This window comes from Diabrotica virgifera, chromosome 5 (genome assembly GCF_917563875.1).
Source record: "Diabrotica virgifera virgifera chromosome 5, PGI_DIABVI_V3a".
In the NCBI taxonomy this organism is placed as follows: Eukaryota; Metazoa; Arthropoda; class Insecta; order Coleoptera; family Chrysomelidae; genus Diabrotica; species Diabrotica virgifera.
The window spans coordinates 111,161,013-111,176,271 of NC_065447.1; the positions used below are offsets into that span (position 1 = coordinate 111,161,013).

The 15,259-nt window shown below is 33.7% G+C and overlaps 1 protein-coding gene across 1 annotated transcript in view; it reads right to left on the minus strand.

Moving 5' to 3' along the window:
• Positions 1–1,898: 1,898 nt before the first annotated feature.
• LOC126884294 (tubulin-folding cofactor B) overlaps positions 1,899–15,259 on the minus strand; it is a 57,008-nt gene continuing 43,647 nt past the window's right edge. The window contains exon 4 of the mRNA XM_050650226.1: positions 1,899–2,123. Coding sequence (XP_050506183.1) covers positions 2,006–2,123 — 118 coding nt within the window. The 3' untranslated portion in view covers positions 1,899–2,005. The remainder of the gene's footprint in view (positions 2,124–15,259) is intronic.

Consider the following 15,259-nt stretch of genomic DNA (forward strand, 5'->3'; position numbering starts at 1 on the left):
TGTTATGTATTTTATCTTATTTTAATATTTGTTTGATTCTATATGTCGCTGCTTTGCCAATTTTGTCTTCTTTACTCCATTTTTATGTTTAGCCCGTTGAATGCTGATGATTCAAGATTTAAGTCACTACGGTTTCCACTTACAGGCCGATGACTTAACTCTTGAGTCAAGTGCACAGTATGACATAATTGATTTAGTATTTCTTAGGCATTCAAGAAGTGTTGTGTATTTAATATGTGACAGTCAACTGTTAGTTAATGTATCACGTGATATTTGTAATATTTTGTATTCTATATAACTGGGTCGTAGCCCGTAAATAAATAAATAAATTCTCAGAGACCAGTATTGTGTCTTGTTACTAATTTTTTGTTTGTGCTGTGTTTCCCCTTATTTTTTTCTATTCTGTCCACCGCTGTCTCTTTTTACGTCTTCGCCCACTTGTTTCTTGATCATATCTTCATGTAAGCACATTTTGGGTTATGTTCTTGAAATTTGTTTCTCCCATAATGAGTAATTTACCAAAACTATCTCTCCATGTGTGACTCACCTAAATCTTACGTCTTTGATTTCAATGAATATAAATTAGTTTAAAAAGTTTTTACTACCTGTGCGTCATAGAAAACGGGTACCCCAAAAAATGGGTCATTTTTGATGTCTCATATCTCTTAAACCTGTTGTCCGATTTAAGTAATTTTTTAATATTATATAGCCTCATCCTTTAGCAATATCGCTGTAATAATATTGTTGCTAAACAGGTATATTTTCATTGTATACCGGGTGGACGAATCAAACTGTGTTTTTTTCTCAAAGTTCGCAACACCCTGTGGAAAATTATAGCATTTATTAAATACTGAAATTAAAACCAAACTATAGCCTCAGGTTTTCTTAACATTCTGTTTTTTGATTCATTCACTTATGTTGGATAATATAAAAGTTAGGTATCTACTTTAAGCACTAGCCATGTCCTTTATCACTACAGGGTGTTTCTAAATAAGTGCGACAAACTTTAAGGGGTAATTCTGTATTAAAAAATAATGACAGTTTGCTTTATAACCGTATGTCCGCAAATGCTTCGTTTCCGAAATACGGGATGTTAAATGTTATCTTACAAACTCACGATTTATTTATTGCTTTAAAACCGGTTGAGATATGCAAATGAAATTTGGTGGGTTTTAAGACGTAGATATTACAATTTTATATTCAACACTGGCGTGTATACGGGTAATATGATCGATCGTATTACCCGTATGCATGCAAATGGTGAATATTAAATTCTTAATTGCTTGTCAAAAAATGCGCAATAACTATCCCTTAAAACCCTCCAAATTGCATTTGCATATCTCAACCGGTTTTAGGGCAATAAATAAATCGTCAGTTTGTAAGAAAAAATTTAACATCCTGTATCTCGGAAACGAAGCATTTGCGGACATACGGTTATAAAGCAAACTGTCATTATTTTTTAATGCAGAATTATCCCTTAAAGTTTGTCGCACTTATTTAGAAACACCCTGAACTGATGAAGAACATGGCTAGTTGTTAAAGTACCTAATATTTGTATTATCCAACATAAGCGAATGAATAAAAAAACAGAATGTTAAGAAAACCTGAGGATATAGTTGGGTTTTAATTTCAGTATTTTATAAATGCTAGAATATTCCACAGGGTGTTGCGAACTTTGAGAAAAAAACACAGTTTGACTCGTATACCCGGTATACAATGAAAATTTACTTCTTTAACAACATTATTATTACAGCGATATTGTAAAAGAATAGGGCTATATATAAAATTACTTAAATCGGTAACAGATTTAGGAGATACGAGACATCAAAAATAACCTATTTTTGGGGTGCCCGTTTTCTCTGACGCGCAGTGTATTATAAGAAATTAAACTAAACAAAAAATTTAAAATTTATGTATTAAAAAGAATATAATAAGCATCACAATGTAGTAGTATAGTAGTAAAGCATTAATTTTTACGACAAGAAAATGTAGTTTGGAATGGCAATCAAATTTCTTCATTTAAATCATAGTCTTCTTCAGGAAAATCTCCGCAAGTTATACTATGTGGTTTAACAAATGCACCATATTTTTCTGGACATTGGAAATACCTTTTTCCTTTTAAGCTAAAAACAAAGTTATAAAGTACAAGAATTTTTTAATTTAAAATATGTATGTAAAAGAGACACCATAACTGAGGCCATGAGAACCAGATTGGCCTAACTGATCGGAACTACTGAAGCTAACAATGTCTGATTGTTTTGGTAATTGTATGTTGAACAAGTAGTACTTTTCGTACTTATATGGCAGAATCAATTGGTACCAGAAAGGTGGCTAAACGGAATAATATGTCCATTGCATAAAAAAAGCTGATCAACTGGATTGTAATAACTATAGAGACATTACTCTGTTAGCATCTGAGTATAAAATATTCGCCAATGTATTGTTTGAAAGACTTAAACGTTTTACAAAGGATATTGTTGGTCAATATTAATGCGGATTCAGTGCTGGAAAGTCAACCATACATCAAATTCACTAGAATATAACATAGATACCACCATCTCTTCGTTGACTTCAAAGCAGCCTATGACAGTGTTAAAAGAACTGCATTATATAATGCAATAATAGGGCTTTGGGATCCCACCTTTGGTAAGTTGACCCAACTAACAATGCAAAATGTAAGCTCGTGCGTTAGAATTCAAGGAGAAAACACGCTGGCGTGTCTCCTCTTTAATATTGCCTTGGAAAAGGCAGTCAGAAAATTAAATATTAAAATGAACGGAACTATTCCAAATAGATCGATGCAAATTCTCGCATTCGCAGACGATATAGTTATAGTGGGCAGAAGTATGAGAGACATGGCGCAGTTTTACAAGGCTTGCGGACGCGGCAAGTGAATTAGGACTTGTGGTAAAAGAGGAAAAATATTTTCTGTCGGTTTCTAAAAACTCCCGAAATATCCAACAGAGAATTCAACTTAACAACCATACCTTTGAACAAGTCAAGTAATTCACATATCTTGGATCGCTAGTAAACTCAATGAACACGACAAGCGACGAAATAAAAAGACACATAGAAATAGCAAACAGAACTGTTCATGGTCTTCAGAAACATTTAAAAAATAAAAATATAAAACATGCAGTAAAGCTCAATACAGGGTGTCCCGAAAAGATTGGTCATAAATTATACCACACATTCTGGGGTCAAAAATAGTTCGGTTGAACCTAACTTACCTTAGTACAAATGTGCTCATAAAAAAAGTTGCAGCCCTTTGAAGTTACAAAATGAAAATCGATTTTTTTCAATATATCGAAAACTATTAGAGATTTTTTATTGAAAACGGACATGTATCATTCTTATGCCAGGAACATCTTAAAACAGAATTATAGTAAAATTTGTCCACCCCATAAAATTTTATGGAGGTTTTGTTCCCTTAAACCCACCAAACTTTTGTGTACCCTCCAATTAATTCATTATTGTGCTACCATTAGTTAAACACAACGTTTTTAAAACTTTTTTGCCTCTTAGTATTTTTTCGATAAGCCAGTTTTTATCGAGATGCGGCTTCTTTTTCAATATATTTACATAAAAATTGTATTGGGGGTTTTGTTCCTTTAAACCCCCCAAATGTTTGTGTACGTTCCAATTAAACTATTATTGTGGTACCATTAGTTAAACAGTGTTTTTTAAACTTTTTTGCCTATTAGTCTTTTTTTGGTAAGTAATCTTTTATCGAGATGTTGCTTCTTTTTCAAAATATACCTAAAGTTATAAATAAATTTTTAGATTATTAACCTTTAACTACCCGCGCATCAAGTTATAACATAACTACACGCGTGGCGTACTTTATACGCCACAAGAAAATATACTAAAAAACAGCGGATTTGTTTATTTTTTTTTTTGAAAAATACACTTAGTTGTTTGGTATAAACCTTATTCGGCATCAGTGAATACTTGGAGTTCCTTCTCAGTACCTAAGCCTAAAGCCTAGTACCTAAGATTCTTTATAAGTGGAATCATGGAATAACTGGATTCCATGGTAAATAAAATTAATTTTAAAAAAATTTTTGAAATGTGATTTTTTACAGGAAAAAAGTATTGTTTATAAAGAAAAATATATTTTGTGCCATAATGACTAAAAAACAATTGAAATATGTACTTATATTACGACTTATATTAATATAATCGTGGCGTATATTGTCCACCACCGGAAACAACAAATAATAAACTGTAAATTAGGATCTTCCCAGAACGCCGATTATAACGAAACTAAAACCAAATTGTAAAGCACATTCCAGTCATAGGTTAGAGAGATAAACAAGGTCAAAAATTAAATTTTTAAATATATTTGTAGTAGAGTTCTTATATCTGACGTGTTATGTTGGCATTGTTACGTTGGTAGATTGCCATGATAATCTTGCGGGGTTGAATTGTCGAGTTGAAACACTGACTCTAACTTTATAACTTTATTTACGATTTACAACATCAATCAACATAAGGTTACTAAGATGTTGTTTCGCGGGGTGGTCCTTTAGGACACCCTTCTCGCAGAACGGCTCACTAGCATAGTAACGATCTGAATAATAACAATACTACAATGATTATAATCTCAATCCCTCTGTGGGCTATTTATATCTCCTTATAATTTGAACTTTGAAAAGTAAAACTATACGTGAGCGTTTACGAGGTTACACAAACAAAACTGCCTTAATCAACCTTCGATTTGTTTGCATATTTAGAAACAATATCTTTTGTAACAACTGAAATTATTTAAAATTATATACATCTTTTGATACATATTATATTATACAGTAAGGAGTTTTTTCCTTACTGTACACCTCCCATCGGGGAAAAAAATGAAAGCAATGGAAAACCTTTGCTCTTCATTTTTCCGTTCGCCCGTTTGGTGTTAATTACCTACATAGCTCGTTTTTTAATGAACACAACAAAAAAAAATCGTTTACAATTATTAATTCCGTGAGTATTAAGTAGTCTTCTTTCTATTCTCACTTAGTCAACTTTTCACTTTACACTTTGCACTATTGGTTACCCCTGTACCTCTTATTTATGTAATCAGTATACAGCTTAACATTGTTCTTATGAATTACTAAGTGTTTATTGTTTTTATTTATGATAACATTAGGTGCTCTATCTTCAATAACTGTATATGGGCCTGAAAACAAAGGATCTAGTTTTGAAGTTGACTCTTTCCTAACTAATACCTTGTCTCCTTGTTTATATGTTACGGTGCTTGTCTTGGCATCGTATCTTGCTTTACTAGCTTGTTTTGCACTTGTTAGCGTCTCTCTGGCCTCTTTCGTTGCTGTTTGAAGTCTGTATCTTAGCTCTAAAGGGTAGTCGTCAAAATTATATAGTGGTTCCACTTCGTTCTGTAGATTTGTCGGTAGTCTACAGGTTTTCCCGAATACCAATTCAAACGGTGTGTAACCTGTTGCTGATTGTACTGAAGTGTTATATGCAAAGCAATAATATTGTACCCATGTACTCCAACTTGTCGGGAATTTCGACAGTTGTATTCTCAGATACGCATTTAAATGCTTATGAGTATTCTCTAACGCTCCAATTGTCTCGTGGTGGTATGCTGCGGAGTTTAGTTGCTCTATTTGCAGCAATACGCATGTTTGCTTAAATATTCTTGCCATGAACTCTGTACCTTGGTCTGTTACAATCCTTCTGGGTACTCCATACCTCAAAATGAAATTTTCTACCAATGATTTGGCTACTGTTTCGGCTTCTTTATTCTTTATTACATATCCTTCTATGTATTTGCTTAATTCGCATTGTAACGTCAATATATATTTGTTTCCATTGTCATCTTCCTCGAGTGGGCCTACAAGGTCTATGAATATCGTGTCAAATGCACTTGTGGCTGTCGATGTGATATTCATGGGTTGTCTGTTTATTTTCGAGTGCTTGTGCCTTTGGCAGTCATCGCGTCTTTTTACATATTCTTCGACATCTCTGCGTAATCCGTTCCAGAAATAGTATTTCCTTATATTTCTGTACATCCTATTTATACCTGCATGTCCTCCTGTAGGTAACATGTGGAAGTCGTTAATTATAACTCTTCTCAATTTCCAATCTGCTATATTTTGTTTGTCTTGTATTATACAAACTTTTATACATTTTCCTTTAAAAATTCTTGGATCCTTTCGTATTTCGTTAAGAATTGGCCGATTCTTATTACTTTTTATTATCACTATTTCCTTAATCTTCCTTTGTGTGCACATATTTACTAAGTCTCCCAGCGTTGTTCGAAGTGCTAACGCCGATCGAGATTCTTTACTTTCTGAGCCTCTCAACGGCGCGTGTAACGCTGACGTTGATCGAGAATCTCGGATTAGATAAATAATATCATCATCCTTATTAAATACTATATTGTTTTCTATATATATATATATATATATATATATATATATATATATATATATATATATATATATATATATATTTATTAGCAGATTTCAATTGTATATGTTTGTATTCCTCCTTGTCTATCAGTTTTAGTTATATCCCATTCTTCGGTGGTTTCAGCAATTCGACAACGTCCGGTTGATCAGTCCTTACGTCCTCCGAATTCTGTACTTCATCCTGCCTTTTAGCCTGTGCTCTTGTTGTCACCAACATGTGTTTTCCCGTATCTATGTTTATTTGTTTCAGTTCTTCTGACGTGATTTCAATCCGTGATAAGGCATCCGCTGTCACGTTCTCTGCTCCTTTCACGTATCTTATTGTGAAGTTATATTCTTCTAGTTTTAGTCTAAATTTCGTTAATCTGCTAGACGGGTCAGTCATTCCAAATAGGTATACTAACGGACGGTGGTCTGTTAGGATAACAAATTCCTTTTGTAGTAAGTAATGTCTCCATTTAGAGATACTCCATACTATTGCCAGTAATTCCTTTTCTATTGGAGGGTAATTTAGTTCCGCTACAGGTGCTACAGGTATGTCATTACTATTTGAAAGTGTGGCTCCTAATGCTATTCCTGAAGCATCAGTCCTTAAAATAAATTTGTTTTCTTCCGATAAATCCGGGAATTCCATTACGGGTGGGTTTGTTAATGCTGTCTTTAGTTAGTCAAATGCTTCTTGACATTCTGTCGTCCATTCGAATCTTACATTTTTCCTAGATAATCTATTAAGTGGTGCGTCTATTTCCGCGAAATGGTTTATATGTTTCCTATAATAATTTGCAAATGCTACGAACCGTTTTGTTTCCTTCGCGTTCTGGGGTGTAGGATATTGTGTCATTGCTACTAATTTCTCTGGGTCTGGGGCTATTCCTTTTTCCGAAATCTTGTGTCCTAAGTATAAGAGTTCCTTTTTTATAAATTCGCATTTCCTTGGGTTAAGTTTCAAGTTAACTTTCCTAAGTCTCTCTAGTACCTTTACTAGGTTCTGGTTGTGTTGTTGCCAAATACTATCAAGTCGTCCAGATATATGAACAAGCTTTCGTAGTTTAATCCTGACATTGCCATCGTCATTGCTCTTGAGAAACATCCCGGGCTTGTCTTCAGTCCCATTGGAAGTCTTGTCATCTGGTATTGGCCTCTATCTGTTGAAAATGCCGTGTAGGGTCTAGAGTCTGAGTCTAATTCTATTTGGTAATATCCCTGATAAAAATCTAAATGTGAGAAATATGTTGCTCCAGATAAAGCGTCTAAAATTTCTTCTATACATGGTAGTGGAAATCTGTCGTTTTCTATTTTATTATTTAGTTCTCTGTAGTCTATTACTACTCTCCATTTTTTCATTCCCTGATTATCACTCTTCTTTGGTACTATAAGTAATGGTGATGATTATTCCGATACTGCGTTTTCAATGATTCCTTCCTCTAACATTTTGTCTATCTGTTTATTGATTTCCGTTTTCTGTCCGTGTGGCAACCTATATTGTTTTCTGTAAACTGGTGTATTTTTCTGCAATCTAATTCTTGCTTTGTATACAGGGTGTCCCGAAAAGAATGGTCATAAATTATACCGTAGATTCTGGGATCAAGAATATGTTGATTGAACCTAACTTACCTTAGTACAAATGTGCACATAAAAAAAGTTATAGCCCTTTGGAGTTACAAAATTTAAATCAAATTTTTTCAATATTTCGAAAACTATTAGAGATTTTTTATTGAAAATAGACGTGTGGCATTCTTATGGCAGGAACATCTTAACAAAAAATTATATTGAAATTTGTGCACCCCATAAAAATTTTATGGGGGTTTTGTTCCCTTAAACCCCCCTAAACTTTTGTGTATGTTCGTATTAAATTATTGTTAAAGTATTATTAGTTAACCACAGTGTTTTTAAAACTTTTTTGCCTCTTAGTACTTTCTCGAAAAGCCAGTTTTTATCGAGATATTTTGAATATTTGTCAAATCCACTACCTATTTGTATATTGTTAAGTACGATTATAGACACCTGGTAATAATATGAAAAACCTATAATTTACATTTTTATAATATGAAAATATATTAAGAGGCAAAAAAGTTTTTAAAACACTGTGTTTAACTAATGGTACTGCAATGAAAGTTTAATTGGAACGTACACAAACATTTGGGGAGTTTAAAGGAACGAAACCCCCATACAATTTTTATGTGAACATATAAAAAAGAAGTCGCATCTCGATAAAAACTGGTTTATCGAAAAAAGACTAAGAGACAAAAAAGTTTTAAAAATACTGTGTCTAACTATTGGTACCACAATAATAATTTAATTGGAACGTACACAAAAGTGGGAAGGGTTTAAGGGAACAAAACCCCATAAAATTTTTATGGGGTGCAAAAATTTCACTATAATTTTTTCTTAAGATGCTCCTGCCATAATAATTCCACATGCCTATTTTGAATAAAAAATCTCTAACAGTTTTCGAAATATTGGAAAAAATTGATTTTCATTTTGTAACTTTAAAGGGCTATAACTTTTTTGATGTGCACATTTGTACTAAGGTAAGTTAGGTTCAATCAACATATTTTTGACCCCAGAATCTATGGTATAATTTATGACCATTCTTTTCGGGACACCCTGTATATTCGTTGTAGTGCAAGGATCGTCCTCCAGATAAAAAACATCTGCGTATTTCGCACAAATTCTTTCTATGGACCTCTTTTCTTCTAATGTCATGGTCTCCGTTTGTATGGTGTTAAAAAGTCGTTCGACTCTGTCAACCGTTTGTCTTGTTTCCCCCATGCAAAAAATATTGAATATGTCTAAATTCTGTATTGTAGGTTTAAAATTTCTAATTTTTATATCCGTATTGTTTACATTTATCATTCTTACGGGTAGCATACCGTTAATGGGCTTAACTAACTAATATTATCAAACTGCGGTAAGTACTCCTTCGCAAACTTCTTGTGCCATGACCACGTATTCTCCTGTTTCCGTTCCTACATTAAAAAAATGTATAGATTCGCATCTTGCTGGTAGAATCGAAAAATGTTCCCCTATTGTTTCCATAGGTACTTCCGATGTTTTCTTTTTTATTCCCAGTGTTAGTCCTAAAGTTTCGTAGTTTATTGTTGCTTGATATCTTGACAGAAAATCTGAGCCGATTATTCCGTCCACATTATGTGAAAAACTTTTCATGGCTGAAAATTCATGTCCTAATGTGATGATATCTCCTGATTTTTGTACTAATTCAATGTTACACCAAAGTGTTCCCATCGTAAACGTACTTCCTGATACTCCATTTAATTTGATTTGTTCGCTTTTATTTATGTCTTCGTCATTGTCTAATGATTCGTTGAAAATTAAACTAACAGCTGCGCCTGTATCTATTAACAGTCGTATATTTTTTCCTTTAAAATGCGCTGTTATATAGTTCAATCCATTTATTTCGAATTGATTAGCTTCTATTCGTGGGGTCACGAAAAAACTCTACTTCGGGTATTTTATGTGTCCTTTGTTCGCTTGTAGCTAAATATGTTCCTGCTACATTACCTCTTTTATATCCTCTTTGATGCATCCCTTGGTTGTTGTTCTCTCCTCTCGGTGATCTCCAAGATCCGCTACTTTTTTGAAAATTGGTTTGGTTATTGTATTGTTGTCCCATTTGTCCCTGTGGTCCTCTATTTCTGTTATATCTATTTTCTTCCTTCCTTCTGTCGAATCTATTTCTATATCCGTGCGCTGTTTCTTCTTCCTTCCCTATGTGCCTTACACATGTGATATACATTTGAAGTCTCTGTTCGTGCCATTGATTTTTCGTCCTTAGCAATAGCGATTGCTTCCGCTAGAGTTGCGATTTCTTTTGCTTTTAGTATTGTTTTAATTTTTTCATCCTTGAGTCCATTTTTGAATATGCTTATAGCAATTTTTTCATTAACTCCTGCTAACACTTCTTCCGATCCACTGTTGCCATTGGCTTGTGCAATCGTAAGCTTACCCATAAGCTCCTCCAAATTCCTTCCGCATTTTTCTATGGATCTATGTGCTTGTTTGGCTGAGTTTATCTCGGCCGATAAAACTGGTACTGTTTGTTTCACCGTCATCTTTTTCATAATATCCGCTATTAGTTCGCCAATCGTGCCATATGGACCTTTTAATCGTAGCTTCGCTGATTGTGTCAGTTTAGCCTTCAATACGTATGTAATCAATTGCTTCTTTCCTAGTTCGTCCAAAAATTTGTTGTATAATTCGATTGCATCCGTGAATACCTAGATCGATTCTTCTATGCTTCCAATATGTGGGATCAGGTTCCCTGCGGTTTTGAGATCAAATTTTCTGCCATTGTATCGCCTTTATGCTTCTCCTTTCTTTTTTCTAATACGCCTTTTATTGCTTCAATTTTTTCTTTTGTCCTTCTTCTTGTTTTTCGCTTTGTTCTTCTAAATTGTATATTGTAAGCGTTGCATTAAATTTGTCTGTGCAGTATATTAATTTTTCCAACCATTTATTGGTAATATTCAAGCTATTTTGTCGTTGTATCGTGTCTTTTCTCAAATTCCTGTCCAATATTCTTAGTTCCTCCAAAATTTGTCGAAATTTTTCTTCGAACATAAATAAAATATGGTTCCCGATAGTCTTTTTACTCGGTCAACTAATATATATATATATATATATATATATATATATATATATATATATATATTTATTTTTAGCATCTTATGACGTCCCCGCATGTTAAACCGTAGTCTCTCGTGGCTTCCAGGTCTTCGTGAACTCCGATATACGGTTGCCACGAGGACTTTCCCTAAAATGTATCGCAAATGAAAGGTACCACTTCCTACAATGCTTACACAAAATATTGGCCGGACGTCCTCAGTCACGTTATCTGTATAATAATATACACATTACTTGGAACAATTGCCGTCAGGCGCGCCATGTTCGCTTGCTGTATATCTAAAATCACTTTAACGGTTTTGATGGCATCCAAATATATATTTATTCAGTTTGCGGTTGTAGTGGTCTCCGTATATTTGAGTTTATGTCCTCATGGCTTCCACTGCGCTGTTGTCACCTCAAATGTTGGAATTTAGACTTCGGATATTTTTATAATTGATTATTGTAGTATGTTGAAAAAAATATTGTTGTGATATATTAATGATATTTTTTTGTATAATTAACAATGTATTTTTTTTTCACTGCAAAAATAAAAAATTAAAAAGTATGTTCATTAAAATTGATGAATTTATCATAACCAGTTGCCGAATCTGCTGGTCTAATTGCTCAATTGTAACATATTATAGAAGTGTTAAAATTGAATTCTTAATTTTTTATTACAAAACTTTTACCTCGACAGCGTAGGGTACAAGAGGACGGCTTAAGTAAAGTAAGTACAAAATTTTTAATAATATAATTTTCCGCAAATCGCCAGGAAATTTTGACATTCCTGTCAAAATTTCTTGAAGAAAAAGTCAGGACTTCCTTATTGTAAGGAAATGTCATTTCCTTACTGTAAGGAAATGATATTTCCGTACAGTTGTTAGTGTTCTACATAAATGATAATACATATTTTTACTCATGCGATAATCCATAAAACGTCTGTATGCATTTTCGTACTTTTCTCTTGATTTCTTTGGCAATAATTCTAATGAAGCAGTATTCACTGCCTCAACCAGCTCTGGAGGAGTCCCAGGAATGGAAATTTCATCATCACTTATCATTTTACTTTCGAGAACACCAGCAATTAAATTTATAAGCGTCAAGTTTGACAATTCAACCTCAATACGTTTCCATAGTAACCCAAGTAATTTTATTAGGAATTTCAAAGCACCATTTATTTGGGAATAAAATTATCGCGTTTTTTTAAATCAATCAATATCTGTCGAATTTTAAACGATTTGCGGAAAAATAGTATGTTTACCTCGTAGGAAAAGCCACATACCTGGACTCTGTGTTGCTAAGTCTCGGCTTGCGCCTCGACTTAGCAATCTTCACAGTCGTCCAGGAATGTTAAGCTTTTCCTACCCGGTAAACAATGTACTATTGTTCAACTAATAGGTGCAAAGGTGTCTGGAAAATAATAAAAATGTTTAAAACATTGCTTACTTATTTCATACACTCAATGTATTTTTTATGTAAGGATATAGAAAATACTATTTTCAAAAATATTTAAAATATAGTAGTAAGTCTTAAATTTCACATTACATAAAGTAGTTAAGTCTGCTAGCCTACAAAATTAAAAACAAATAGAATACATACTTAAAAAAAATTAAAGCACTCATGCCATACCAAACGAACTACATTCTTACATATTTTAAAAAGAAAAATCTTTAATTTTGCCCAACCCGACTAAACTATCGGCAGGTAAAAAGTCTGCAGTATGCGGGGGCCCTACTGTTGAAATAGATTAGAAAATTAAAATAAACTTATCTACCATTATGAAATTCTAATTTGACACAAAAAACTGTATCCTGGATTAAGAACAAGTGTGTAGAATACTCTCGTGAATTAAGAAGCGTTTCTACTGTAGGGTGACCATATCATAAATTTGAAAAAAACGGGACACATCCAAGCAGCAGTAGCGCACCTATAATTTTTCTCTGGGGGGAAGGGGGTTGGCTTGGGCGTCGAAATTTTTTTCTATATTTTGTGAAAGACAAACTACATTTTCCTGCTATTATTTATATATTTTTCATATGCCCTGGGGGAAAGGGGGTTTAACTCCCAAACCCCCCCCCCCCTGGGTGCGCTACTGCCAAGAAGGGTTTGGAGCGATAATACACAAACAGGGATTGAAACACCGTCTTTTAGCTAATTTGGAACCTATAAATCCTTATCAATTTTAAATGTGTAATTTACGTACGATCAAGACTGCGAAACGCAGAAAACTAAAAAACTACGCTAGAATGACGTGGATACACAACCAATCCGTCAAAACAAAACAGGGAAGAATAAAAAATAGCGAGAAACACAGCAAACTCAACAAATAAAAAGAAGAAAAATGACGGGTTTCGCTGGAGGACATTAAAAAAGACAGAAAACCATCAAATATAACAATTTTACAAAAAAGTCAGATAAAAAAATACGTCCAGCATTAAAACAAGAGTACTAAAAAACAAAAAAAAAGAGAAACCCTGTTTGAAGACAAACAGATCAGCAGAATATGAGAAGAATATTACGAAAAAATGCTATTCGGTATGAAGGAAACAGATGAAGAAGAACAAGATAACAACGAAGTAGAAATTTTCACAGAAGAAAACGTACAAAAACAAATATTAAAAACATAGAAAACGGAAAAGCAGCAGAAGAAAATGAAATAACAGTGGAAAAAAATACAGAGGAAGAGAATTACATAAGGAAATAAACCAGCTAATACAACAAAAAATATGAACAAAACAGACTACCAGCCGATTGGAATGCAGATATTATAGTAGGTACCTATATACAGTAAAACCCCGCAAATCCTAACTAATTGGGGGGACAGCCTGTTCGGATTCCGAAAAGGTCGGATTATCCGAAAGTTAGCATAACTAATAATTAAAAGTTTACTTTGTCGTTGATTTTGAGTCGCTGTGCCTGTCTCTCTCCCTCTTCCACCCATCTCAGATTGATGTCACTGATGCAGAGCCAGTGTCATCATTTGTGCTTAGTCGTTAACTCTATGGCTTGATTTCTAATTTGAATAAGCTCCATTTTTCCCCGTTCCCCTATACAAGATGGATCAGAAAACTAAGAAGAAAGTGTAATTACAGAATGGATTGAAGCTGACGACAAAGGGAGCGAAGAATTTACGGATGAATACATTGTAGACTTGGTTCAACCTCAAGGCAACCCTAATGACTAATGAAGATGAAGAAAGCGAGGAAGAAGTTTCCCTGTCATATTGAGTCTCACACGCAGATGCCACTAAAGCTCTGGGTGTGGCTCTACGTTACGTGGAGCATAACTCTGCTGCATTACCAGTAGATATAATGTTTATGTGTAAATAGAATTAGAATTAAACAATGGTTTCGAATTCACCTGTATAAGTTGCAAGTTGGGAGGGTCAGGTAGTAAAAAAGTTACGAATTGGCCGGTGTACATTTTGATTTGAAAAAGTTTGTCATTAAGAGTTACGAGTTGGCGCGTGTCCATTGGAAGAAGGAGAATGTCACGGTTAAAGAATTTAAGGGACTGGTTTAGATGCAGTTCTATAGAACTCTTTAGAACAGAGGTGGATTGATTAAAGATAGTGATGATGATATCCAACCTCCGATTAGGAGACGGCACTTGAAGAAGAAGAAGATATTAGATTTTACTGATTATGCCGCCCCCTTGTGATGCCGCCTGATGCGGCTGCCTCACCGCATCATAGAACGGCACGGCCCTGAAAATTACAGTCTTTTCGTTTAAGTCGCAACAGGTAAAAATAAGTAATTAAATATCTTATATCAGATAGAGTATTCATTTTTAGTAGATGAACAAAGGTTTAAAATGGCAGTTTTTGAATTTTGGTACGATTATTTGTTGCTTCGGAAGTTGCAAAAATAAACTTTTGCAAAAATAAACTTAAGACTGATATTACATGAAAAATTGGGTCAAACAGTCCATGTTCAGTCCAGATATAACAAAAAATTTCAAGGTGATTCGTCAATTAGTTTACATTTTATTCAATTTGTTTAATAAAAAATCCTTTTCTTTGCAATGATAAAGCATGCTTTTCTTCATTAAATAATAATGATACAGCAATTTTGTGGAAACTACATGAAAGAAGAATACTTATGTTTTCAAAGTTTTTAAAAAAATAATAAAAACACATTTTTATCAATCCGAAAATATTTTAGTAAAGTAGAGTCATTTTTGGCTTATAAACAATTTGAATAACT